This window comes from Excalfactoria chinensis, chromosome 4 (genome assembly GCF_039878825.1).
Source record: "Excalfactoria chinensis isolate bCotChi1 chromosome 4, bCotChi1.hap2, whole genome shotgun sequence".
NCBI classification, from domain to species: domain Eukaryota; kingdom Metazoa; phylum Chordata; class Aves; order Galliformes; family Phasianidae; genus Excalfactoria; species Excalfactoria chinensis.
This window is the reverse complement of record NC_092828.1, coordinates 83,762,494-83,790,177: the sequence shown is the minus strand read 5'-3', so window position 1 is coordinate 83,790,177 and position 27,684 is coordinate 83,762,494. Positions and strand designations below refer to the sequence as shown.

The following is a 27,684-nucleotide window of genomic DNA, read 5'->3' as shown; positions in this document are numbered from 1 at the left end:
TCCCACTTGCGGAGGGGACCAATAAGCTTGTTCAGTGTCATTGGTGGTGCCCACAGCTGAGGCAAGATTTGAGCCCCTGTCTCCAGAGTCTGACATCTGCAGACTGGTGCATCTGTCCTGTGTGAGTAGTAGCCTATGGGATCTGCCTCTGTGAGAGCAATGCCTTTGGGGATTGAGGCTGGGCTGCCCTGGGTTTTCTGGTATTTGGAATGGAAAATGAGCTCTCAGTTGTTGGTATGTTTGCTTTTCCTGATTTCCTGCCTTTTTTTTTAATGCTGAAAGAAATTACCCTGAATATCTTGGATGCTTTTGTTGACAATTCCCATCTCTTTCAGTCATCACATATTTGATTTGCAACCAGAGGATGCTGTTGCAGGGCTGAGTTGAGGAATAAATCAAGGCTACCTTTTTCCCAGGTCTGAAGTCATTTCACAAACGATTCTTCGGTGCCTTTGTATGCGTTGTGCCCTTCTGTGTAGCCCTGATGTGGTAGGTGCTTTCATTGCTGTGCATGACTCCTCGTTTTGTAACACATCGTGTAATTCAGATGGATTTTGAATGTAGTAGCATAAAGGCTTTGGAGGCCTGCCCTGTGCAAAGGGGAAAATTACTGTCTGGCCTAAAGTGATGGCTTTGTGATGACTGCATTGTGTTCTGGTGCTCTGTGTTTGTACCAAACTGGTTCGCTGCCAAGTTGCTTATGGTTTATCCGAGCACTCAATACAAAGAATGTTGAAAGAAAAAACTATTTCTGTTTTCTGCAAGTTCCTCCGGCTGAGAGGATTCAAACTACTGTCCAAGTGGCTGCTGCCTCTTTCTGCAGGCCAGTTTTCACCTGGCTGGGCAGCTAATGTTACCCTGTGAACCTACGGCGTGTTTGCGTGTATGGGCAGGGATGTACTTTGAGGAGATAGACTGTGAGACCTGAAAGCAGCAGCATCCTGCAAAGGGCAGGTCAGTGACAGGATTCCTCGCTGCTGGCTCTGTCCCCATTGGCCTGCCCAAATGCGTGGACGCTTGGTTGATTGTCAGGGACCTTGGGGGTTTCTTGAGCACTGAGCAGGATAATCAGGTAGATTGTGGGATACATCTGCTTGATCCTATTTCTTACGATTACGTGGTGGGGAACAAGCCTTAATGAGCCTTGGCCTTTCCTGTCTCCTCTGTAAATCTGTTTGACTCAATTGAGCTCTCTTTGTGCCAGACATCTCTCTTTGTGCTTGGGGATGGAAGCATGCACCTCTGAAGCTGGCTGTGCTTTGAGCAGGGCTGTGGATTAGCTGACCTCTAGAGATCCCTGCCAGTGTTTTTTTTTTCCCCTTTTTTTTTGTGTTTGCAGCTGATGTAATTGTGGTCCTAACCCCTCCGTAGTGGTGCCGGCATTGGATTTTAGCACTGGCTCACAGAAGCATCGTAGCTGCTTCTGCACCACAGAGAAAACGCTGCCTTTGAGTTAACTCAAACATGCTCTCTGGCCTCCTATCCATGGAGCTGCTTTGTGTGTGAGGCCAGAAGAGATCTGACAAGTGGGTTCCTTCTCTGTGTGTCTGTGGCTGGGGAGAGATGTGCTCAGAGCACCCATGGGCAGCGTCTGCAGGAGGTCTCCATCGCTCCTAGCAGAAAGCCAAAGGAGGAAAGCGGTCTTATCCTCTGCCTGGCCTCAGATAAACTGATGGTAGGAAACTGAGAGCCCAGAAGAACAGATGTTGTTGGGGTTGTTACTTTTAACAAATGTTTTCAGCAAGATGGGGGACGTTTTGTTTGAAGCTCTGTGTTGCCCTGGAGCACCCGATGGGAAGGTATTCATTCTGCTGGGCAAGTATGGGGGTCCAGCACTTGAAGCTTTCTGACTCTGCTCAGAGACAAACGTATACACAGAAAAGCTCCTTAAGTTGCAGTACTGTAGCAAGTTTTTGGCTTAGAATTCTCTAGCAGATAGTGGCAAATAGCTGTCAGCCTTTTGCCTTTGGAACTGTTCTGGAGAAGAGCCAGTTCCACAGGAGCGAAGGGGAGAGGTGTTCTTTGCACGTTGCTGGACAGGAGGTTGATGCTGGAGAAAAGCAGACTGTGAAGATTTCAGGCAGCTGAGGGAATAGCAGCACCGTGGACCACAGTGAAGAATGGTTAAGGGAAGTGCCCAGGTCAGGCTAGGTCATGCCAGTGCCATTGTGAACAGAGCAGTGCTTGCAGAGGTGGATGGTGGGCAGTCCATTTCTCAAGGACAGCAGCACGCCACACTGCTGTCCCTGCAGAGCACTGCATCTGTTCTTCTGGGGTGCTGTAAATCCAGCAGCTTTAGCAAGGTGCTTCTTGGCAAGCTTCCTGCAATGTGGGCTGCAGTACGTGCATCCTCAGCCACCGGGAATTCAGTTTGTGCTGCTCTTTCCATAGAGGTCGTGACCAGTAACCCACACTCTGTAAAGTGACTCTAAGCCAGAGGCGTGAGTGAGTGGGGGGAGGAGAATGAGTGACAGTGGCTTCTTGAGCACAGAGATGTGTGGTATTTGCATGCCCAAACATCCGGCTCTTGCACACAGCCACTTCTGTAGCTGGTTTGCATCCTGTCAGTAATGCTTTTCCATTGCAGCAGCGCTGGGGGTGTTTTATTTGTGTGTGGTTTCTGGGTTTGTCCTTTCTGAACAGAGAGCGGTCAGGGCTGAAGTTGGACACTTGGGCGTGCAGTGTGATCCCTGGTGATTCATGGCCCTCAACAGCCGCAGTTAGATCTCAAACTGAAACTTTTCAGGCATGGCTGTGGTGGAGAATCGGCTGTTTTTCTGTTCGCCTGGTAGGAGAACAAAGGCCTCGCTTCTTTCCTGTTGTAAAGGTCTACCTCACATTAAGTAAACTGTTCCCTGAGGGAGAAAGTGTCCAGGTACAGACTGTTCACAAAGGAAATATTCAAAATGCCTGCCGAGTTCCCGAAGTGTTTGCATTAGTATAAGGGCCAGAGCAAAAAAAATAATAATAAAAAAATAGAATATTTTCTAATTGGAGAGCAAAAAAAAAATACCTCTGGCAGGTGGTAGAAAATTCTTCAGCTTGGATCCTGCAGCAGTAAGTGCACGGGCGAGGAGAAAGAGCTGCTGGGAGGCCGCAGCGTGCACAGATCCCTCTGTTCCAAGCACGCAGCGTGTGCCCGCTGCCTACGCGCTGCTGGCACTGCCACAGGAATTTGAGTCTGCAGCCATTTGAGAGGTTGTTGTGTGCTGCAGGGTAGGAGCCTTGCTGTTCTGGACTTCGGCAGCGGAGGTTCCGTGTATTGATCTCATGAGGGTTATTTTTGTGGTTTCTTTTGCTGTTTACAGCCGTGCCAGCTTCGCTTCTGAACCACTCGTAAGCCCAGCAGAGCTGCTCTGTGATGCAGTCATGGCAGTACCTGACTTGCCACATGCTCCTGGGGCCCCAAATGAGCTTCTCGAATGTCACACAGTGGAGTGAATGTCACCGTGGCTCGGTAGGTCCTGGCTGCAGATGCTTGCTTTCCCCTCACTGGCTGTGAAAGCTCCCTGCAGAAGCGCTTTTCCTTTTCTTGTGCCTCACTGCCAATACGTGTACCAGTACGGCACCCTCTGGCAGAATCTTGTTGCTGACTCTTTGGCACCTTTGAAGAGCAAGGATGAAGCTTCCCATGTCCTTCTTTATTTCTGCTGTGAAAGTGGAGAAGAAACAACTGGGGAAGATGCGCTGGCTTTGCTTTCCATGGGGATGTGAAAATGCTGTTGGATTGTTGTAGTAGCTCTAAAGGCTTTTGTTTCCCTTTCAGAACAAAATAGTTCAATGTGCTGTTTTTATTGTTCCCGTTTCTCTTTGCCTTACAGTATTTCCAGGAACACAGCATTTATTTGGAAGCTGTTTCTTTTTCTGACACTGTAACCATCTTGCTTCTGGCTGTGAATGAGCGGCTTCACATCCTGACATGTCATGGAAGGGGACGGCAGATGCATTAAGTTGTTCTGCACCCATTTGGGTGCAACAGAAAGCTGGAGCTCGGCCTTGAGAAAGCCCAATGCCCCCTCACTGTCTGCCTTCTCCCAGCAGGTGAAGGGAAGTATCTTCCCTTCTGCCTCACCAGCGCTGTCAGTTAGGATGAAAGCACTTCTGCCTCTCATCTGAGCAGCCACGACCTGGAAATGGTTGAGGAACAGTAAATATAGAAGCACACCTTGCTGCTTTTACTGAGTCACTTTTTTTTTCTTCTTCTCTCTGGAGGGGAAGAATGTAAAAAAAAAAAAGGGAAAAAAATCTGAACTCTTTAAATAGCATCATTTACACGTGGGAGCTGCTCGAATCCACCCTGTCACACAAATTACCATCTCTGAACTTGGCTGTCAGGAAGCGTGCTCGGGAGCTGCCATCCGCGGGGGGTGTCAGTGCAAGAGATCGCTTTCAAGCAAGCAAGAGGCATCCAAGCACCGCGCCAAGACGTTTGTCCTCACGTTACCTCCAGCAGCAGGGCCATCTCAGTCCCGCCGGCAGCAAACACCCGTGTGCCCTTCACTTGTCACACTGCTCCTGTCCCCGTTCCCTTCCTTAGCTGCAGGGCTGGCTCTGACATATGTGGCAAGCCCCGGTCCTGCTGCATTTCAGGCAATTAGCGCTTGGCCCAGCAAGCGGCCCTGGAGCAGGGGCTTGAGCCTCATTGTTTCCTTCAAGGTATAAACCCGCAGCCTTTTCTCTCTTTTACTGCTTTTTTGTAGCTTTGATGCTGCAGTTGCAGCTCGATTGGCCCATCTGGTCATGCAGAGCTGAGCTGTGCAGCGGGCCTGGCTCGCTGGGCAGGGTTCAAAAGGCAGCACCTTGCCTTTGTTGTATTTGCTGCAAGCTAACGAAACCTGCGTTTTGTGGAACCACTTTGTAACCTCGTTAGATGTCGGTTTTGGCGTGGATGCTTTTATTCCTCCCGTTTGAAACAAGCAGGAGAACAAAGTGAATGAAAGGCCGGTTCCCAAGAAGGGCAATGCACAGAGCTGTAAGGATGCATCATGGTGAGAGCGGCTGTGATTGTTTGCTGCCAGAAGCTGAAAGGGGGGAGAAGTGAAACTTCAGTGTCAGGGTGGGTTTTTGTCAACTGTTTTTCTCTTCTGGCTGTCTGCAGGGAGTCTGACTGCAGCACATGAGCGCTCTGTGTGATGTCAGCCCAGAGAGCACACATTTTAGGCTTTCCCTGTGGCCGCATGGAGAGGGAATTTGCAACAATCCAAACATTGACAGAACTGTATTTGTTGACTCGCAGAAAATCCTCGCTCGTGTTCCTCTGGGCTGCAATCATGTAAGCCTGAACATGATGACTTCTGTCTGTGCTTGCTGCTCTCCCGGCCTCAATAAACCTGGGAACCAGAGGCATTTCATCTGATTCAGCAAAGCACTCAAGTGCGGCTCCAGCTGTCCTCCCTGCAGTCACTGCCGCTGTGCTCGGGGTGAAGCAGCGCTTAAGCCTTCTGTGTGTGTAATGAGGGATTTGGGCAGTGTGTGCCGAGGGATGCTCTGCTGCTTGTGAGGCAGGTAGTAAAGATGCATCAGCACTAGAACATCTCACTGTGATTGTGAGGCTCTGTGATGATGCTGGCCTACAGGGAAGGTGGGTGCATGGTTCCCATAACAGAATATTCTTTGTATCTGCTCCTGACTGCTGAGCAAACCTGCGCCCTTCTGCAGGCTGTGGGGCAGGGCTCTCCTTTCTGCTTCTATCAGCAGATCAAATACTGCTTAGTTTTGTTTCTGGGAGTTGTGAGAGAGCAGTATGGGCCATGTCACCTGTATCCGAGCATTTCAGTGTTTGTGGCTTAATGTCTTCCATCTTGAAGGCCCAGAACAGCTTACTGCATATGCGTGTCTGTACAGTCTGTGCACAATAGGTGAGAGAAAGGCAAATGCTTGTGTTGTTACAGCCTTTAGGATTTCGGATGGAGATGACAGCCCTAACTATGCTGCTTGCACGATGCTCTGTGGTTGTGTGAAGTTCAGCGCCTTGCTTTCCCTGGAGCCTGAAGCTGTGCAGTAGGCACCTCGTGCACAAGATGGTTGTACTTCAGTCTGCTCGGAGCAGCTCCTGGGAGCATTCCTTCTAATCCCCACCCATGTTTGACCTGTTGTAGCTCGTTTTGGAGAGCTGCACCCAGCCTGTCCCTAGCTGGCTGCAGGGAGGCTTCTGCACATCTTTTCCTGCTCGCTGAGCTCGCTTGGACTGGGAGCCCAGACATGAGTGAATGGGATTTGTGTATGGATCTGCTCCTTTTGCAAAATCAGAGTTGATTGGGAGCATCCCCGTTCTTAAAGTCCTCGAAGACGTGAGTGTGGTTAGATGTGCTTTGGTCTTCCCAGAGGCATGGATTACATGCAACTTTTGCACCGTTGCAACCATCCTGCATTCAACAATCCGGGCACTCTGTTAGAAACTCGACTGCAGTTAGCCTAGAGCAGACTTGTAGTGTAGGTTTAGCAAATGTTGTTTTCTGTGTGAAATAATACAGCCCATGAATCAAACAGGCTCCCTGCCCCACCCCCTGCAGCCGATGACAGCAGCTTCCCACACGCCTTCCTTGCAGCATTGTGTGGCTGCTCCAGCAGGGCCTCGGTTACCGATCAGCGTAATTGCAGTAACACACCAATAATAAGAGTGGAAGCTTCCTATTCTTGTCCTTGAAGGCTCTTCTGCACAAGTTTGAAGCCTTGCCAGCTGTCACATGAGCAAAAAGCTGCGCTCCCGAAGTGCTTGCCAGAGTGGATGGCAGTGCTTTAGGTTAGGAGATGGGATCATAGAGTCATAGAGTGGCCTGGGTTGAAGAGGACCACAATGATCATCCAGTTCCAACCCCCTGCTATGTGCCGGGCTGCCAACCAGCAGCCCAGGCTGCCCAGAGCCACATCCAGCCCGGCCTTGAATGCCTGCAGGGATGGGGCACCCACAGCCTCCTTGGGCAACCTGTTCCAGTGTGTCACCACCCTCTGGGGGAAAAACTTCCTCCTAAGATCCAACCTGAACCTCTGCAATAGTCAGTAATATTTGACACACAGCGTTGGTACATCAGATATTAGAGCAGAGCTCCTAAGGATGGCTGCTATAGTGGATTTCAAGGGCACCTGGGATGGGGTGCATTGGGAGCTGCTTGTTGTGTAGCGTGAGGTGCTGGAGTCAGGGCGACTTGAGCAGTGTTCATTCTCGCGGAGAAGAGCAGATGTGAACAAGGGGTTAATTTGTTCCCTGTGTGCTTGGCTCATGTTTCCCTGCCAGGTTTGCTTTTCACTCCATAGGCTTCAAGTGTGTAGATGCACTACCGCATGTCCTCACGTCACACCGCCGGCTCGGCAGTGGGTTAAACCCAGCTCGGAGCAGGCGGAGGGCTGAGCTGCGGCGCTTCCTTCTGCTTTGTGCACGGGGAACCACGGCTGCTCTTTCTTCCTGCCGTGCTCCTGTGAGAAGAGGTGGGGGAGATGAATGGGAAAAAAACACACCGTTCTGAAGCCCCCCACAGTGGGGCTTTGCTGCTCTGCGTGCAAGGGTGCGTGCTTACAGAGCTAGCCCGGCCCCAGACGAACTCAGCCGGGGCCTGGGCCGGGCACAGCCTGAGGCCGAGTCGTTCTGCGTGCAGCGGGCACAAAAACGAACGTCTGCCAGAAGAGATCGATCTGAAACAATCTCTTTTATTGGGCGGCTGCCCAGAGCTTCTGCTGCAACAGCCGATCTAATTGGTTGCTTCCTCCTCCCATGCGCAGCTTCGTGTGGGAAATGCCCTTTTTATCTACAATGGCTGACTGCGCTGTGCCGCACTGTCAGCGTCTGGGGAGCCCCGCGCGTGCGGCTGCCGCTTAAGGCTGAGTTTGGAGAGGGGCGATTGTCTGGTTGGAGCTGATTCTATTTCTCTTTTCCCTGCAGGTTGCTGAAAAGTGCCTTTCCTGAAGCCACCGCTGCTTGGATTTCTGTCTAGGGCTGCCTCTCTCTGCCCCCCTCACCCCTTCTCTTTTTAATTCGCCGTTGCTTGCAGTCCATATACCCTGACGGCAACTCATCCACCCTCCTTTTTTTTTCCTGTGCTCCCCGTTTGCACGCAGTTTGCTCGGCCGTTTTTTTTCTTCCCCCGACTATGTAGCAAATATTTAAAGAAAGAAAGGAAACCCCCGACATCCTTTTGCTCGTTTTGATGCTCGCGAGCAGTGATTCTGAGAAGCAAGAAAAAGAAGGAAAAAAAAAGACAAGTTTTCCCCCCAAGGACTGAGACCATTCCACAAACTGAAGCGCTGCCAGCAGCATATGCTTTTTGCAAGAATAATTGAAACCATTAACCGGAGAGCACAGAATTCTTTTGAAAGTCTGCCAGTTATTTTCAAGTAACTCAGGCAGTGGCACAAAATATTAACACTTAATATTTTAACTTCTACAATTGCACTTTCAGGAGCTGGCCTCTAATTTGATTTTTCAGTTACTCTGATAAGATTTCTATTTTATGATTGGCTTTATGTTTGATTCTCGTTTGAACAAACACGATTTGACTTAAATGAAAACCTAAGTGCTGATGAATAGGAGTTCTACCAAAGCAACAAGTTAGTTATTTCGTCACGTTTCACTTGAATTCACTTTTTTTTACCCTTTTTTTTTCTTTTTTTTTTTTTTTTTTAAATAAAGAAGAGCAGATCAGCAGTAAATATTGCCCAGAAGAAGGGTGCGATTGCTTGCATTTTACTTTTTGTTTTTAATATGGCTGTGAACGTTTCCCTGGTTCGCGATACAAAATGGCTGACGTTAGAAGTGTGTCGGGAGTTTCAGAGAGGAACTTGTTCTCGGTCTGATGCAGAGTGCAAGTTCGCCCATCCGTCACGGAGTTGCCATGTGGAAAATGGTCGAGTTATTGCCTGCTTTGACTCCCTAAAGGTGAGGACGTCTAACACGTGTGTTACCTAAGCTCACTTGCTTTCCTTCTCTTTCCAAACCGCTCGGCTATGGGTGTTATAGAACTGTTTTTTTGCCCTGGGTTAGCAGGCAGCTTGCCTCTCCTTTGTTTGGCCTCATTCAAAAATGGGGAGTTCCAGATTGCTTTTTGCTTAGAGATCACAGCAGGAATAGGAATAACAAGGGGGGGGGGGGGGGGATCTCTGCTACTGTGTTGGTTGGGTCTGACATCAGGTGTGACTGCATCATCAAGCGTTGCATCATTGAGAGAGGAAAAGGAGAATATTGTCCAGAGCGTTTCCTAACTGTAGCGCAGCTCTGCTGCAGCTCTCCTGGAGATGGGGAATGCGTGTTGTGGGCAGTGAATGAAACCAAAATGAGAAAAGTAGAGAACTGAAACCCAGTGTTTTATTCGTGTCCGGAGCGCATGGGCCGTGTATTCAGCACAGAGATCTGAAATGTGCTTTTAATGAGCAGAAACGAAAGCAGCATTTTAAGCTAATGAATCAGCTTTATGTGTATTTCCTGGAGACGGAGCCGCAGATGTACTCTACCGCTGTCCTGTGGATGAGGAACAGGCAAAATATTTGGAGAGCAGCGCTCACGAGGGAAAAAAGCTGTTGGGAAAATGCAGTCTGCAGTCTGCAAGAGCATCACGGCTCTGCTGAGCTTGTCCAGGTTCAAGCTGAGCTTTTGGGCCAGCGGTCACATCTGTATGGTCAGTTTTACAGGAAGCAAACGGTTCTTGATTCCTTCTTGCTGTCAGAGTTCTGGGGCAACGTTCGAAACTTGAGGAAATATCCACATTCTGAGCTGAGGGGGGTTTCTATTGCTTGTGTTCTTTAAGTGAAGCCTCTCAAGGGTGGTTCAGTGGAGCTGATAAAACCCTTGCAACGTCATGCGTGATTGCTTTTGAGAGCCCTTCGCGTTGTGTCTGATGTTTTGATTTGAATGATTAACTTGGTTGAATTTTTAAGAGGAACCTGGTACACGTTACAGGCTTGAAAGTTTTCCCTTCAACTGTTGCTTGAAAACCTCGGGGTTTATTTTTATGAACACAGTGACTAACAGAACTGGTGGAGTTCTGTATGCGCAGGTTCAGACCGGGGCTGGATCTGGTCTAACGTGGCTTTATCCATTTTATTACCATTTGTGGCTTCTTTATATTTTCACTTCTGTTCCCTTTCGCCAAGAAGTTGGAGCTTCCTATTTGCGTTTGGTTTTGCTCCTTTTAATCTGAATATGTGCAACAACTTCAGTTGCGCAGTGACTTTCAGATGTTTATTTACAGTGCTGGCCTTATGATGGTGAGGGACAAAAATATTCTTTATCAGATGGGGAGGGGGAAAGTCACGTCCTTTGTGCCCTTGAAACGTTCTGAATTGCCGCCAGTGGCAGTGCAGATACCTTTGAAGAGACGAACGTGTTTGTTTTATAGCATTCATTTGTGAACTGAAAGGAGTGCGGTAACGCCATGTAAGATATTCCCATGTCCCTTGCAACAAAAGCGTGCTTCAGCAGTGGGGGGTGGTGATGGGAAGTACCGTGTTGAGAGAGGAGAAGAAAAAAGAGTTGAGTATGATCTTCTACAGCTCAGCTTCTTCCCTCTGCATCTACTTGTTAGATAATGTTTTCATCGCAGTTTTCTCCTGACTCAGTAGCGTATGACCTGTATGTGCCTGTGAACCGATGCCAGTTTTCATGGCAACGGGTCTTTTAGACTCCATAGGGCTGCCCTCAGCCTGAAGAAGAGTGGACAGCTCTGCCTCCCCTGCCAGCCGGCACACCTGGAGGAGGGAGAGCACACAGCTGGATGGTGGGGGGCAATTCTGAGCCCTTCTTTCCTCCACAGAGATCCTCTGGGTGGGTCCTGGTGTTCCTGCCCCACTGCAGGGTGCAGCTCCAGAACCACAGCCTGCTTTAACAACCGGCAGGTTAGCCAGGGTGGGTGGATGTGTGCGTGTGCAGCACACGTTTCCCAGGGGAGATAACAGCCCTGGTGACTAACCATTCAAACAATAGTCCTTCTGTTCTGGGGCAGGAGCTGGGCTTGCAAGGCCCTGTTTGCAGTTGTATCGAGGGACTTGTGGTCATAACAGTGGCCTCCCTTACTGGTTGCAAGGGCAGTGCCATGCAGACGCGTGGAGCTGTCTGTGTGTGCAGCTGTTCTCCACTAGTGGCTGTGATGCACTGAGTTCACCTTTGTCTTTCACCAAGCTGCTGCCTGCGGGGGGGTCAGCCCTCTGCACAGCCTTGGGCTGAGGCCCCACCCTTAACACTTACCTGTTATGGGGAGGTTTTGTTTGCCCTTCTCTGTGCTTCAGCCTCCCAAGCCCTCTGACAGTTGCTGAACACTGATCCTTTCCTACCCAATGAGAGCTCAGTGCTCTTTTCATCTTTTCACGCCCTGCGTTAGCACGACATCTGTGTTGCTTTATTAGAGACAGGATATAGGATGCTTGCAGCTAATAAGTTTTCCCGTTGTCTCGCAGTCACCCAGGGCTTTGTTCAGAGGTTGCTTATCTGCATCCATTGTGTGGTGAAGTTGCTTGTTTTTTCTCACAAGGCCTCTTAAGCCTGAACAATGCGTTCATACAGGAACTTCGATAACCCAGCATACAATGGTTTCACCTCGCTGGTCAGGTCACGCACAGCATCTATATGCTTACTGTGGTTTTTTTTCCTTCCCCAGTCTCATGCTGCAGTTCTTCTTCTGTGCTTCCAGCAGTCAAATGCTTCAGCGTCTGTTGGTTCACATGATTGTATGCTACGTGTAAGTGTGTCAGGAAGATACAGGGCTCTTGGTGAGGTGATGCAGAGGCTTTACTGATACTAGGAGGGATCTGCCTGTGTGCTGTGTGGGTGTTGTGCGGCTGTGAAGAGCTTCAGTCGTCAAATATTTGGGTCTCCATTAGGTTGCAGGTTCAGGACTGCTGTCCTGGAACTGTGGTTCTTCAAAGGGAGAGCTTGCACATTTGTAGGCAACAGCAGGAACCTTTCTCAAGCAGATTGATATGAAATTTAAAAATAGTTCCTGTGAGAAGCTGTTCACGGATTTGAATCGGGTGCCAAGAGAGCTCTCACTCTTTACTCATGCTTTCCCCACCTCTGTGTCTCTGTGTTAAAATCTGTGTTATTTGAATTAATTTGTATGAATGGAAGGGCAGTGTGTGCCCTGCTTGGTGAAGGGCAGCGCGGAGTCCTTAGGCCAGCTGTGGCCGTGCCACCCCCATCTAGAAGTGCCCTGGGCAGTGACCTGGCCAGGTGCCCCGGAGACATGTGGCCATTGCTCAGCACTGTGGCCTTCAGCAGGTCCCCTTCAGGTGCAGGGTGCTGGGATAGAGAGCAGCTGATGGCATTGTTCTGAAGCATCCTCAATGCTTTTCCTGATGGGACGCCTTGCCTGCTGCAAGCTGCTCACTGCTGGGTGGCGTGCAGTCTGTTGGGTTTCACTGAGGAACGTTTGTTTAAGAAGCTACGAAGTAAAAAACAACATTTGAGCAAAGGAGAAGACTGTCCTGTTATTGCTGTAAACTGAGATGGCCGTTGTGTTCATTCCCTAGCTTTTATCCCAGGCTCGGCACACCGCATCCCGTGGGTAGCTGATGGCTTTTGCAGGGCTCAGGACAGGGTTTGCTGGTGCTTCTTTCTTCAGCAGGAGTACAGATGAATAAGCAGTAAGTGGAGAGAAGGAGGGTTAGTAGATTGTGAGGCATTATATCGAAATACATAGGTGATGCAAACCAAGTGTTCAGAGAGGCTCTCGTTCTTATTGCTCACAGTTTCTCTGCACCGTGGCCTTGTGGTTAAAAAGCATGAGCCCTGCTTTCTGGGGTGTCTTTTGTACTTGGAGTGTGGATGTTCTCACGTGCAAAGCAGTTCTGTAGGGCACTTTGAGAGACAAAAAGGCAGCGCGGTGAAAACTTCAGGGTAGTGGATTTTGACTGTAGGTGATAACACGTTTAGCGTGTCGTGAAGCTGCTGTGTGTTTCGTGGCATTTCTGTATCAAACCATCTGTAAGCAGGCAGAAAACCAGTAGTTAAATGCACGAGTTGTACTCGACGGTTTGTTTTCTGAAAGTTATCATTATCTGGTAATAGTTTTCCAACTCGCACGGCAGCCTGGAAGCTGGCTGTGCTCACGGTTGGCACTGCTGTACCCGAGGCTGTTCTGTATGGTTGTCATGCTAATTTGTACTTGTTTTGTGCTGACTTCACTGGATCTACATCTGATTGTTACTGATTTGCAGTCCAGTCTTTTTTGAACTACAAACCAGGAAACAACTGAAAACACCCACTAAACTTAGCATATGGTTCCGCTCTTACTGAGGAAGAAGGAAGAAAAGAAAGCCGAAGAGATATTTTTGGAGAGACCCTGGCTGTATCTCTGTTCAGTGTAATGGAAAGGCAAATAACACAGAGGAACAGTTTTGAGCCAAGTCACCTTTGAGAGTAACCTTAACTTCCCACCAGTTTAAGTCATTTACCTGCGTAGTGGTAAGTGACGTAAAGCATTTGATGGCGAGGAATAGATTTGCAGCAACGTGTCGTTGACATTTGGTATCTTGTGTGGATGCTTGCAGGTCTCATGGCATATTTTACATGCTTTTTCGGTTTTTTTAAGCTACTGAGTGAAACAGCTGAAGGTGGTTGGGGGAAACTTAGTTAGGCTGCACTTTATTTGTAAGAGCTGTTAATGTATTTCTCTTAAAGCAGTCGCTTCTACTTGAAGGACTCTGTTTCTGACCCAGGAACATGACTGGTCTGTGCTGTGATGGCTGGAAGGCTGCTGTCCTGAGCTGTGCCCTTGCCTCTATGCCTTGCATTACTGCCTCTGTATTGAGGCTAGGAGGAGAGCAGCGTCCCTTAGGGGCTGAATTTGAGCTTGAGACCTGAGCAGGTCTGTGTGGGGAAGCCCTGGTTTTGTAGATACGTTCTAAAGATCACCTTGTAAAGCAGATCAGTGGCCACAGACTTGTCCTGAGACCACTCGTTGGAGGCAGCCAGGCAGATTCAGCAGTAGGATCTCCCTGCCAACCTTTCATCTCCTTGTCCGGCAGCCCTGGCAGTGCAGAGCTTCTGTGCTTGTCTGCAGTTTGGATTGCCCTGCTTGTGTCCCTGTGGTGTGAGCAAGCCACCATCCCAAAAGGCGAGAGCTGACAGCACTTACATTATCAATATCAGCCAAGAGTAACCTTGGTTTTCTGGTTGGGAAGATGACGGTAAGGTGGTGACTGCCGCTCAGTTGCCTAAAAAAGCAGGAGAGAAATTCTTCTGGGACGTGATTCTAAACCCTTCTGAGTTAACGGCATCCACTTAGGCAGATACATTTTGAAGCCTTTTATGGGCATATTGCAGTGCTGCACAGGCCGGGGCATGCCAGCTCCTGCTCCCAGGGCTCACTTCCCCTTTTCAAGGGCAAAGCCCGCTGGACTGAGGTTCCAGTTGTGCGAAATAGCAAATCTGGTTTGAAGCGCCTTAGAATGAATGTGGAAAGCAAAGAACTTGTGTTGAAGCGTGAGCTGTTGAGTCAGGTTTTGGGAGAGGGAAATGGTCCTCCCTGCCTTTCTCCAGCGGGAAGAGTTGTCTGCAGTTCCATCTGTCACCTCTGGCTTTCCAGTTGGGAAGAGCTGCTCTCCTTGCACATGCTCAGCACTCGCACCTGGAGCTCATGGTACTGCCAAGTCTGCTTGGATGTGCAGGTACAAGCTCGGTGCCGGTGACCCAGTGCAAATGCAATGCTGTGCTCTGCAAGCCCCAGGGGTTTCCTGTGCACCAGGAGCCTGGCTGGCAAGCTCTGGCAGCTCTAAAGCTTACCCTTGTGTGGCTGTGAGTCAGAGTCAGGAGTTGGCCAAGGGAGTACGGTGGGGTGTGTTGGTATGGTGAGCTCTGACACCTCGATGTGTGCTGTGCTGCAAGCTGTGGCATTGCCAGATCCACATGGGGCCTTTCCCAGAGCTCAAGCTTTGCATTTTCCAGCCCTGATCTGTACCACTGACACGGGGGTTGCAGAAAGGCCTGCAAGTTCCTGCCCCCAGAGAGAGGCAGGAGCCTCGTGAACATGGAGCCACACTGGAGCACTGTCTCCTCCCTCCCTGCTGCATCAGCAAAGCTGCCTTGCCGCGTCTCTTGCTCCTGGTTGCGTTAACCTGGTGAGGTTGGCTGGGGGGAAGAGGATGGTTCACCCATCTGAAAGGGTGCAGTAATGTGCATTTATGTAATTGAGCCGTTTGGAAGATATGAAACAAATATAAACAAGATGTGCCAGGTTTTCTGGAAAGCCCATCGTCTGACATCTCCCACAGAATATTTAAATAAGCGGTTAGATTTCCAAGCGAGGAGCTGAGCTCTTTGAAAATCTGCCCCTATAAATATTGCTATGCTGGCATTAAGATAAGTGCTTCGAGGCACTTGGATGAATGTTTCTCCACACAAGCAGTCTTACGCTTATTAATGTTGTTGATTGCTGTTCATACAACAGCAGAGAAGCAGGCAGTGACCTTTTACTGTCCCATTCAGTCTCTCCTGCAGTCTCTAAGGATGGCCCTTCTGGTCAGAGGAAAAGCCAAGGACTTGGAAAACCAGCATTCATGCTGCCTTAAAGTGTTGCGTTGTGAGTCTGTGCCTGATTGCACTTCTTGACCCCTTGGGAGCAATGCAAAGAAAAAAAGACTTTGAAGACTGACTGGAGCTGAGCTACTGTACTGTGTGTGTCTTAGGCAGATGTCCTAACTGAGGAAGCATGTCAAAACCTGGCTCCTTCCGAATGAATAGCTATCAAACATGGATAATTCTTCTGCAAACAAACCTGGCTGTTGTGAAAGCCGCCTTTCTTTTGATTGAAGGCAAAAAGTGCTCTGCTTGACAATAGCTAATATGTTCACGTGGTGAAACTATCCACACAATAGAGAGTACACGGCAGTAGGAATGATGATCTCTGCTCTCAGGAGCCTTAACGCTTGACATCTGGCTCAGAACATTGCTTGGTGTTTGGCCTCATGTTGGGTTTTGGTGTGTCCCCCCATCACCAAAAGAGCTTAAGGTTGTGATTCAGGGCTGGTTTTAACCTCTGCCTGCATCTTTACTGCTGCCTGGAGCTGGCACTGTGGTATGTCTATGCCAGTCCCTGCAGTGTGCTTGAGCTCACTGTGATCTAGAAGTGCCTTTCTGCAACATCTAGCTTAAAGCTGTGGGGAAGGAGTGCTCTTGAGGGGGAAAACTGGCTTGCTGAAAAGTGAGTGTACTCAAACCAAGCACACTTGCAGTTCCTGAAGTTTGTAGTGAAATGTTACAGCAGATGGTCTGCTTACAATGCAGGATATTATTAGAACCATGATCAGTGCTAATAAGGTCATTGGCAGTGGGGGAGGAGATCGGTGCCTGACCTTGTTGGAGAGGTGGCAGTCTGTGTGCTAGGGGAGAAGCTCTTCTCTTGCAGTAGTGGAACGTGTACATTTGAAATAAGCCACTTCTGCGTGTGTTCATATGTTTGCACAGCAGAGAGAAGCACCCGGTGCCCAACGCATCTACAGGGAGGCTGTTGACCACAACCCTTGGCTAAGTCCACAGGGCACCACTGAGTGGTTGAGTACAAGGAAGGACCAGGTTAGCTAGCCCTACGGGAAGGCTGTGATATCTGAGGCTCTGCCTGGTTAGTGGGGTTCACTGGGTTTTGTCAGGCAGGAGTGTGTGAGAATCATCTGAGTTGCATTAGTGGTGTCCACAGCTCTGCCCAACAGTGCCTACACCTGGCTGCAATGAGGGGTTTAAGCCATTAGACCAGATGGTGATGCTTTAACTCTATTTGTCTGCTTGCTCCTGCTTTTAAGTGAGAAAGCAGGTCTCTGTGATCTGCATGGCTCAGCTGCATCGAGGGACATTAGGGAAAGCAAGCGGAGATTTGTCTGCTTTCACTGGGAGGAGATAGCCAGGGCAGTTTGACCACAGGAAGCTGCAGCCAGTCTGCCTGGGAGCACTGCCTTGAGACCTTCATTCCAGACATGATCCATAGGGCTGATGCTGGGAACAATCACACGGAGATTAGGCCCTTAAAGAGCCCCTGTCGCAGCTGAGCAGAGCTTGAAAACAAATCCTCAGCGTGTAATCCTGACTGTGCTACCCAATACTGCTGACCAGCATCTTCCTCCTGCTGTCTGTTTCTGCAGGATCAGAGCATGCGTTCAGTTTTGTTCTTATAATTAAGTTCCACCTGATCCTGCAGGGTCCTGGCTTCCCTTCCTTGTGGCACTGCAGGTACCCAGGCAGGGCTGAAGAAGTCTGGCAGGAGGAAGCAGGAGCCTTGCTGGGTTGGATGCGATGTTGCTTCTTCCCGGGGCACACGTTAAAAATGCAGCTGGCACTTCTTGCAGCTCTTCCCAATCTTGCTCCTGTGTCATGAGACCTGCAGCCTTGTTCCAAAGCCCTGTTTCTCCATCTACTTTCTGCTCTGTTTCCTCCTTCCCTGTGGGCTTGTTGGTCCCCATGTCCTCTGTCCTTAACCAGTGCTATCAATAGGGACTGGGCAAAGCAGCCTGGTAAGTCTCTTCTGCCTCTCTGTTGCATCTGTGGTCGCTTCTATTTCTCAGAGCATCTGGTACACTTGGAGATAAGCAGAGATCATCATGGTTAGCTCCTTGCAGACCTTGGTTCCCTGCTGTGTCAGTAGTGCTGCCTGTAAGGCCCCTGTAGCACTCAGTGTAGGAGCTGGAGCAAGGCGAGCAGGCGGTGTGACTCAGAGGTGCTTGGAGCCAGGGAGCTGTCAGGGCTGATGGAATTAGGGATGGCTGAAGTGTGCTGAGAGGGAGGGGGGGCTGCTTCAGGGAGGGGGGCAACCACCCAGGGCTCCCACACATCCCAGTGGGATTGGGAAGGCTGGGTATGGGCATGACAGCAGGGCCAGAATGAGCTGGTGGAGGGAGATGATCCCACAGCACCGGCACTGTCACAGTGCTGTAGTGCTGTCACCGTAGCCCACTCAAACGGCTTGTGAGAGCTCAGGGAAAAAGTGCCTTGGGGCTGAGAGGCAATAGGGATGGGTTTGCTTTCAGCTGGGGATGTGGAGATGGGAAGAGGGATCTGTCTGCTGCAGGGAGGCAGGAGCTCAGGCAGCACTGCGGCTACAGCTCTGCAGCAATCCAGCAAGGAAGGACTCAGCTGGAGACAGGCAGATTGTGCCTGAGTTAGCAAGTCTTTGAGGGGTAAGAAAAGTGCAGAAGTGGTCTCCTGCAGAGCCTGCGTGCGCAACCTGCAGGCTGAATTCAATTGCTTGTATGGAAAATGCAGTTGAGTTTGTCCCCCTGCACGGTCAGAACTGGATGCTTTCCCCCACGCTCTCACAGCCTCGTGGTTGTGGAGGATCAGTAATCTGTGGAGGAGCTGACTTACAAAGAATGGTAGCAAGCAGCTCCATGTTGTACCTTCCTACGTGCAGTGAAACGTGGCAGGAAAGGGGTCTCTTCATGTGGCAGGGCTGCGGGGTTGACAAAGGCTTCCCCCAGCCTTATGGAATTTGGTTTTCATCAAGTTTTATGTGTTCAGAGTGAAAACTTTTGGGCATCTTGTTCTGTCTGTAGGTAGTGCTTGGAGCGGGGTCCTGAGCTGTGCCATTGCTCCCAAGCCATGGCCCTGTGTGATGTCATGCAGATCGAATTAAGGGGATTTTTATTGTTTTGCTTCTTTGTGTGGTAATGTAAAATCTTTAGAAGTACTCACACCCAATAGAGCTTATATTAGCGAGGATGGAAACACCAATGAAGGGGATTTTTGCTCCCCCAGGTTTGCATGGGGTTTCTGCCCAGGCTCCATCAAAGCCCATCTATCAGTGTAAGGAGCAAGAGCATTTTTTTCCAGCCGGGTGTTTGCTGACGTAGGCACCGGCTGTGCTGCATTCCAGACTCACTAATGACACTGGAGCTTCTTTGCAGCTACTCCTCCCACGTGGCCAGAGAGGCTGCAGATGTCCTCAGGAAAGGTCATGCTTCCTTGCAGAAAAATCTCTCCTTGCCAGATCCGGGATGGACCCGTCTTGCTTCAACGCAAATGGATGCTTGCCTCAGAGCTGACTGTCGTCCTGGCTGTTCCTAATCAGGGCACTGAAAGGGCTTTTTCTTGCTGCCCTTTTAAGAAAGGATTGTGCTGTGTCTGAAGGTCTCTCTTGTTGGTGGCAGAAGCAGAATGCATGAGGTCGGGTGTCTGCCAGCGTCATGTTGTCAAGATAGCTTTTAAAGGCTGGTTTCTATTAGAAAGCAAATCCTTGCATTCCTCCATGTCTGCACAAGGCAGCCTGCATTGTGTGGGTGACTGGGACAAGGCTAAGCGGCTCAGAGTGGAAACCGAGGGCAGGAGTTTGGAAAGCAGGTCAGTAATATGGCAAGGGCAGAAAAACCCCACAGTGCTGGGAGCAGTTTGCTTTTAGGGACTGAAGCCTGAATAAGCAGGTGCCCGTGTGGGGATGCTTTCGTTATTTCTACCTCCCTGGGCTTTTCTTAGCGTTCTGAACCTAAAGACACGAGTCCAACAGCTATTAAAAACTCCAAACACCAAAGCAAACCAAATGGAAGCCCTGATCTGTGCCGTTCCTGTTGTTCTGCTGGAATGAGGCAGACACACGCACATATCTGCAGCATATTTCCCCTCTTAGCTGCTCTGTTACTGAGCAGTGTTATTCCAGGCTTGTACCAGTGCCACTCAGAGGAGAATTTAGGTCAGAATTTTTGGCAGGGCAGAAGTTTCATCCTGCAGGAAAAAGTGGCTGCATCTCCACAATGAGATTCAACCTCTGCCGTCCTGTCCTGCAGCTCTCCTTACAGGGAGGGGAACAACAGAGCTCATTAGCAGCTACATGGGATTAACCCTTCAGTGCCTGAAATCATGGTTTCTATGAAATGCATTATTTGTTTTTTCCCTATTCCTGGCACTGCTCGGAGAAAACAAACATTATTACATTTTGCCATCTTTGGGCAGTAGATTTCCAGAGCTTCTTCTGTGTCTGTGGGTCGGTGTGCAGTACAGGTGGAGCAGAACAGCTCCTGGAGCGGGCTGCTGTTTGCTCTGTGCTGCTTGGGAAGAGTCCATCAGGTGCTCAGCGGGGAAGCAGAGCACAGATCTTTGCCTGAGCAGGGTGGGGAGGTGCAGATCTGCACAGACCCTCATTAGGCACTTGGATAACAGGCTGGGGTGGAACGAGAGTCTGGGAGGAGTGCTGTAATTAGGACAGATCGTTAAGATGTGGGTTGTTTTTTTTACTTCTGGCTGAGGCTGTTCTAATAAATTCATCATAAATTAGCAAGTTTTCAGATGTTGGCACCGAATTTGGCACGCTGTCCCTTAAGACTGACTGCATGAGTGGTGCTTGTGACTAGCACACGTGTCCTGCGCTTCAATATGTCCCATAGATTGCAGTGCTGTGTTGCTAATCTTTTTCTTTGCCCACAGAAACGGCCTGGCGTGGTCTTTGCCATTGTGAGCCCTTTGCTCCTAACCTTTGTTGGCAAACTGGTGCCTGTGAAAGACCTGTCCTGCCGTTGCTGCAGCCTGCGTGCTCCGCTGCTGCTGTGGGCCCTGCCCTGGACTCTTAGCAAATATTTACACTGCCTTTGCCTTCCTTTCACTTGAGATTTGAGCAGAGATTGGTTGCATATCTGCTTTCTAGTGCTAGGCACTTCTTAAAGAGCACATCTGAAGGGGTTTCCTTAAGAGAAAAATCCCTTGCGACTTAAATGTGCGTACGTTACTGGCTGTAATAAAGGATAAAGAACATGCTAAAATCCATCTCCAGAAGCTGGCCAAGGTGAAATACTTGCCTGGGGCAAGACGGGTTTTATTTTTCTTTCCCTTTGTTATTTTTCTTTTTTTTCCCCCCCTCTTCCTTCCTATTCAAGCCTTGCTGCCTCTTGGATAGGGGAGGGCAGTGCGGTCCTTGCCTGCCCAGCTGAGCAGGCTGGAGGAGCTCCCCGAAGGTACATTTTGGTACCAGTGCATTTAGTCCCGTGCCCAGCAGCAAGATGATCACGTTGTGGGTGTGACATCGGAAGCCTGGCATGCTTTTTATTTATTTGTTTGCTTTAACCAAAAGCCCTGATACCCAGAAGCCTCACAGCCTTCTGTCCTGTCTGTCTGCTCCCCTGCAGCCACCCTATGCAGCAGGTGTCCCCTGGCAGCCCCTCTTCAGCTGAGGCTGAGCCCATCCGGCCAAGCTGTATTTCTAAGCTGAGGATTCTCCCTGTGAATTGTCAGCCCAGATGGAATTAATATATATATATATATATATATATATATTTGAAAACCAGGAATCTGTTTATGCCCACTGAGCTTTTGCTTGCAGCAACACAAACCCAAATTGGGCTAGTACTCAAATGGTAAATTTGTTTTTTGCCAAGTTCTCGCAAACAAGCTCTTTGTTTTGCTTTGTTTTTACTTTCATTTTTTAAATACCTAAAGCACAGGGGAAGCCGGGCTGTCTGAGCATCGCTTTGCCCTCCACAGACAGGAGAAAGCATTGGGCTTTGGCCATGCAGCCGTCAGTCTCCTGCGCTCCTCTGTTTATCTTCTCCCTTGTGCAAACAGCAGGAGTGAGGCAGCCAGGGGTGGTCACACAGCCCGTATTTGTATTCATGAGCACAGTGCTTTAACATTTATTCTCCTGGGCTTTAATGTACTTTGCTTGGTCCCCGTCTACGTGTGGGTTTGACTGCTTCAATTGTAATATTTAACAGACGCTGTAGGTAAAGGAAGGTCAGAAGCATCAACTTTCCGTATGACCTTGACGGATTCAATCAGCCAGTGAAAGTTGTAGAATTGGATTATGGGATTTGCAATGAAAAAGTGGTTTAAGGCACAGGAGAAACTACACCTGGTATTTCCAAAAGCTGCCCTGGTTTAGTAGCAATCTGGAGTGACAGAGCAGGAGACAAAAGGTGGGAGATGTATTAGAAGGATTTGGGGGTTTGTGTGTGTGTATGGGGGGAGGTTGTTTTTAATGCTGTAGTTGTGTTATCTGAGAGGTTGGCATAGCTTTCATAAATCAATGGAGTGCCATCTTGTAGGTGGAATTGATTTCTTTGGTTATGAATAAACCCCGCACAGAAACGTTCACCCTAGAAACATTAACGCTGCAGGACGTCACCTGCTTTGCGCCCCGCACTAAGTGCGTGCAGCCATCCTAGGGCTAAACCTGCTTCTAAACTTGTTCTCTTTACTGGTTGCTAAGTGCCTCCTTTCATAATTGTTATTGATCAGTTGTTTGGACTGTTCCAGCATAAGGGATGTCTGTAAAAGCTTGTTTGGCCTGGAGAAAGCCCTGTTCGGTACCGTGTTAAAGAAATGTTCTTCATTATGCTTTTAACGTTCCTGAACCTGAGCGTGTAGCAGAAGAACACCTGGGAGAGGTTAGGAATGGTCAGGTCAGAACTTAAGAGCTGATGGTGCTGGTGATAGAGCTGGTGTTAGCCTCATTCCAAGTGTGTGGTGGTGGTGCAGGTTGCTGCCGCTCACAAAATATAACCTGATCACAATGTACTGGAGGATGCATGAAGAACAAAAACAGAACAAACTCTTTAGTCCTTTTGAGGGACGAGCTTACTGTGCAGTGCAAATAGCAATCTCTCCTATAAACTTGCTTTTCTGCTCTTTGGCTCTGCGGTTCATACAAAAATATACTTTGCCAGTGCTGTGCTTTCTCAATATATATTTTTTGGACTTGGTAAGCGCTGTCCGTTGCTTGGAGGGAGCAAAAATGTTCCGCAAACCAACAACCATAAAATCAATACGCGTTTTTCATCGAGCAGAGCAGAGCGTGCCATTGGCCCGAATGGAGAGAGCTTGGCAGGAGAACAGAGCTGGAAAGAGTTGTCAAGATGTGAAAATATAATGAAGGAGCTACAGGGCTTTTCCTCAACAAAATAACTTGAAGTTCTTACAAACTCAGAACAGGATAACAAACAGCTTGGAATGAAAATCCCGCGTGAAAGCAGGACAGCCATGACCTCTTTGTGCTGTCCTGGGGAAACGCAGCAGAACATTGCTGCATTCAGCAGCGTGCAAAAGTAAACTTCACTCACAGCAGCTCTCGGCTTTCCTAATTGCCAGGTGAATGAGGAGCTGGGAGTTCAGCTGGTGCCTGTGGCTACTTGGGGTCTGACAGAACACAGCGAAGGCATGTCACTCTGTTTCTAATTAAACTTAAAAATTGCCAGGGTGGTGGTTACTGGGTGAAATACACGGGTTCCATGCTAACAAGCTTGTCTGCATGGAGCTGGGTTTGCCTGCAAAGCTCGCTGGCTGAAAGAAGAGCTCTGTGATAGCTCTGAGTACCTGTCAGTGGTTGAGGCGATGCTAAAAAGGGTACGATGAAGCAGAAATGTTGCTGTATTTGCTTTTTCCTCTTGTGTTCTGGTTTGAGCTGTGTAACAAAAACAAGCTTGACAAACGTTTTGAGGCTGCAGATTTGTTCAGGAGCCCTAGATATTTGTGTCTGCATCCCAGCACAACGCCTCTGCTCTGGAGGAGCCCCAGCTCCAGGTGCTCTATAGTTTCAAGCACACTGTTTGAAAGGGCCGGAGTTGGAGTAAGATTTGACCATACCATACAGCAATTTGCTTCCAGTGTCTTAATTGTAACTCTTTGCGTGGTTTTACTCACAAAAAGCTTTGTGCCTCGCTTCAGACTGGTGAAATCATTTAGCTACTATGCTGTTCCTGCTGTAGGGTGGGAGATATGTCCCCTGTTGGAACAAAGTGCTGCCGCTTGTCACACGGTGCCTGATGATGGAGCCTGCCCAGCTGTACTCTTAAATGCTTGACCACAGCCCCATCTGCTCAGTGGTGTGTCAGGCTGCTAGGGGCAGCTTGCTTGCCAGTGTCAGGCTGGAGAACACCCTGCAGTGTTGGTCCCCTGAGCTGTCCCCATCTTTGGGCTCGGATGTACTTGCAAGAAACGATGCTGATGTTTTTGTTCCTCCTGGCTTTCCTTCCATCTCTCTGCAAAGTAAAAATAACCCAGAAGAGCAGTCACAAGGGTGAGACAGGGAGGCTGATGAATAGTACCAATGTGCTAGGGCTTTTTGCCTGTTTCCCATTCCTTCTGCATTTTTCTTATTCACTGGACAAGAAGAGCCTCGCTGGACTGCAGATCAGGACTGGCATCGTTAGGCTGGGAACGGCACTATGAGGCTCCTGGGTTTGCCTGGAGGGCCTTCTAGCTCCCTTCTGCTTGCACATGCCACTGAGCTTTGCTTTGAGGTTTTGCTTCAAAAAGACCCACGGCTCTTGTCAGAGCTGCCAGGTGTCCCCTGCTCTCATTTGAAGTCATGCAGAGCATCAGGGTTCACTCGTTTCAGTCAAAATCAAACCTAGGCTTTCTCTGAAAGGGCTCGACCTGGCGTTCATTGAAGCTGATGGAAATTCAGTTGCTGGTTTCGGGGACAAGCTGGGCTGTCTTGGTAGCACTGGGAGCTTGTGACAGACCTACAAGCTTTTCCACTGCAGCCGTGGGGATGTATAAGGGAATTTGAGAGCTCTCGCTCCTCAGTAGGTAATGCCTCTTCAAACAGCACATAGGAAAGGCAGTGTTCCTTTCTGCAGGGAGACCAGGCTGGGGGCAGGCCTGGCTGGTCCTCTGGGACCCAGCAGGAACCATGGCTGAGCAGTGTGTGTGCTGGTGACTGCTGCAGAGCTCTGAGCAGCAGCTGCAGTGTGGTTAGACAACCTGGCACTGGCTTTGTGAGGCTGAAGTGAGTAATGTGGTGATGTACAGCATCAGCTCTTCCGCTCGTAGCGCTTTTCTGAGCTATACAAGAGCAGGAGCTTGAGAAGCATTTGGCTTTGGTCTTATTATTCCATGCACAATCTGAACGGGTTTGTCTGACTGCTGCAGGTGGAGCTGAGTTAGGACAGAACACCACCCAGGGTGGGTTTAGCAGTTTTCTTCTCAACTGCCTTCAAAGCTCAGGGAGATGGCTTGTTGGGTGGTGGGAAGTTGCAATAAGTCAGGCAAAGCTCGTCCTATAGACACTGCAGAACAGTGGTTTCTGTTTCTTAGGGTCTGCTTGAATTGTATTTCCAGCCAATAATGTCTTTATGAACTGTACTCAATTGTAGCTCAGGTATGCAGTTCACAAGACCTGCATCATCTGCACCTGGGAGTTACCAGCTCAACCACAACTCCAGCATTTTTATCCTTATGCTTCAGAACTTCCGTACACTGGGAAATGCATGTTGCTCCCCTTCCCATGGCTGGCTGCCATCTGGGAGTTCTGACTAAAAGATGAATTGTGCTTTTTCAGCTGCGTTCTGTTCACAACAGAGATCCACATCTTAACGGAAGTCTTGGGGCTCTCTGTAAGTGGATGCCATGCCCACATTTGGAAAATATCAAGATTATACCAGCATGTGGAAGAGAAAAGAAGGACGTGGGAGGCACCAACCAACTGAAGGTGCAATTGTCTAATGAACTGTACAGTACGAGTCACGTCAGACCACAGGCTCCTTTGTACCAGACATTCCATACAAGTGTATGGTTGAGCCCTGACCCAGGAGGGGTGCGAATCACCAGTTCCAGCATCCATCCCTGCAGTGATGGCCGGAGGAGCAGAGGGAGCAGTGGAACTGGAAAGTCTCTGAGATGGATTATTGTAAAGAGGCATGAAGGCAGGAGTGCTGGTGTTCATCTGAAAGTCTTTGATGTGGCCCAGATTGGTTTCCGAACAAGACAAGGGAACAAAAGCATAGGAAAGACTTGTGTGACAGCCCTCAGCTCCTTGGAAGGCTGCATTGAGTTCAGTGGCAGGCTGGAAGGACGCTCTTGGTGAGATGGTTCAGTTTGTGTGTCACGTTTTTAATAATAATTTTTAACTGATTGCTTGAAAGATGCAATAGAGAGCATGCGTGTTAAACTTGTAGGGTGCTCTGAGCTTGGGAGGAGCTACAGGAACACCAGGGAACCGGGGATGGAGTGGTGGATAATCTCAGCAAGTTGGAAGAATCATCTTGAAGGGCTGAAGTTTTAACTTCAATCAGAACAGTACAGAATTATAAGCAAAACCATCAGCTGCATGATGGAAGCTTGTTGAACGTCAGTCAAGAATGTTAACTGCTACAAGTAAAGATAATGCCATACGGGGATGTATAAATGGCAGCGTTGTCTGCAGGGCATGTGGGGAAGAGTCTTCCTATCTGCACAGTGGTGGCAAGGGCTGAGCTGGAGCTCTGTGCCCTGTGCGTGCACACACGTCGGCAGGGTGACTGGAGAAACTCCTAATGAGAGGCTGGAAGCACACTCACAGAGCTGAAAGAGCATGGTTTGCATCACCTGGAGCAGAGAGGCTTGAGGAAGGGAGTAAATGGGACTGCAGTGTGAGCCCTTCCTCCAAGAGGAGGGAAATGATTGCTGTTCTGGCCCTCTAGGGTGAGGTAAGATGTTCAGGGCTTGGCTTGCAAGAGAAGAAAAGCTGGAATTGGGAATCAGGAGCAGCTTTACAGCTGCAAGGAGAGCAACGTGCTGGAGTCCCTTGCCTGGGGACTAGGAGGTTTGGGGAAAATAGGTGAAGTTGATTGGTGTGGGCCTGGGGATGGTCTCTCACTTCTCTAAGTCCACTTGACCCACTTTTTGGGATCCTTGTAAGTGGGCTAACAGCCCTCTGTGGGAACACGTGACTGAGGAGCAGTGTTTTGTAGATCATATCTCAAAACCTGTTTCAGAAAAGTGGGCTGCTCCAGCACAACAAGCAAAAATGCATCCTGGTTAAGCAGAAGTTATGTGATGTACTGTGCCAGGGTGAATATTCAAGGGGGGTGGCAAGGTTGTACTTTACACTGACTCAGTTGGCAGCATGCAGAGTGCTGGCCCTTGGTGCCAGTTCCTTAGGGACAAATTGTGGAGGGCACGAAGCCCTTTAGCTGGGGGTGCCGGATGGACAGTATTCGAAATGCCCTCAACATTTGCTTTTTTGGGAGAGTAACTTTGAAGCCACGACTCCTTAAGGATGGGCAGAAGACTTGGAGCTTGGACTGAGCACCGTGTCCCTGTCCTCTTAACGAGTAGAAAGCAGTAAGGATGGACCTAGAGCAGAGCGTGCTGCATGGGCATAGGGGCTGAAGCCTTGAACTTCCCTCGTGCTGGCTCCCACTGCCCACTGATAACTTAATCACTGTGGCCAGTTGTGCTGCCTGGTCCCTGTCTGCCCCCAGCATACAGCAGCACATACTAGATGGCCGTGGCTGTGTTGCATGTTAATGTGTGACAGCCATGCTGGACTCTCTGGCCAGGAGAAGGCTCTGCACGTGCTGAGTGGGTGAAGGCAATGCTTCGTGCTGCAGCCAGAGCTCTGAGTAAGCAGCACCGCTTGTCTCTGTGTGCCTCCTCACTGAGCTCCTCCGGGGAGGGAAATCTGCTGCTTCATGCAGAGAGAAGTTATGTAGTCAAGCTGTGTTTTGGTGCCTGGTTTGATGCAAAACATGGAAATCCTTTCCTGCCTCATCTCTTTTCATTCTTTTTGCTGTCAGTCATTGCACATGTCGTCAGTGTCTGTGGAGAAGACAGCACAGTCAGGGCTCTGGACTGCTACAGCCTCTAGTGTGTGAAAAGCAGCATTAGCTTAAAGGTTTTCACATGGGAATTGCTGGTGATTGACAGGACGTGCAGTGCGGTCATTAAAACCAGAGACGGATGAGCTCTGGAACCCCTCACCAGCATCCTTGATTAGAGGCTGTAACAGACTGCCTTGTGGCATGGGTGTAAATGTGAGCGCAGCCTTGGGTTAGTGCTGGAAGTTGTGTTCTTGCTGCATGGTTTGGCTCATTTCA

General features: G+C 49.3%; 1 protein-coding gene across 7 annotated transcripts in view; it reads left to right on the top strand.

Annotated features, from left to right (window-relative positions):
• MBNL3 (muscleblind like splicing regulator 3) overlaps nt 1-27,684 on the top strand; it is an 81,410-nt gene that overhangs the window by 20,742 nt on the left and 32,984 nt on the right. For 6 of the 7 annotated variants that reach the window (XR_011903508.1, XR_011903507.1, XR_011903509.1 and 3 more), the window contains one exon: nt 7,877-8,869. Coding sequence is in view for 4 of the 7 variants with exons in the window: in XM_072336228.1 (XP_072192329.1) it covers nt 8,696-8,869 (174 nt within the window). In the remaining 3 variants the exon portion in view is untranslated. Of the gene's footprint in view, nt 1-3,308; nt 3,458-7,876; nt 8,870-27,684 lie in introns of those variants that run through there. The other variant, XM_072336230.1, reaches the window with a different exon arrangement.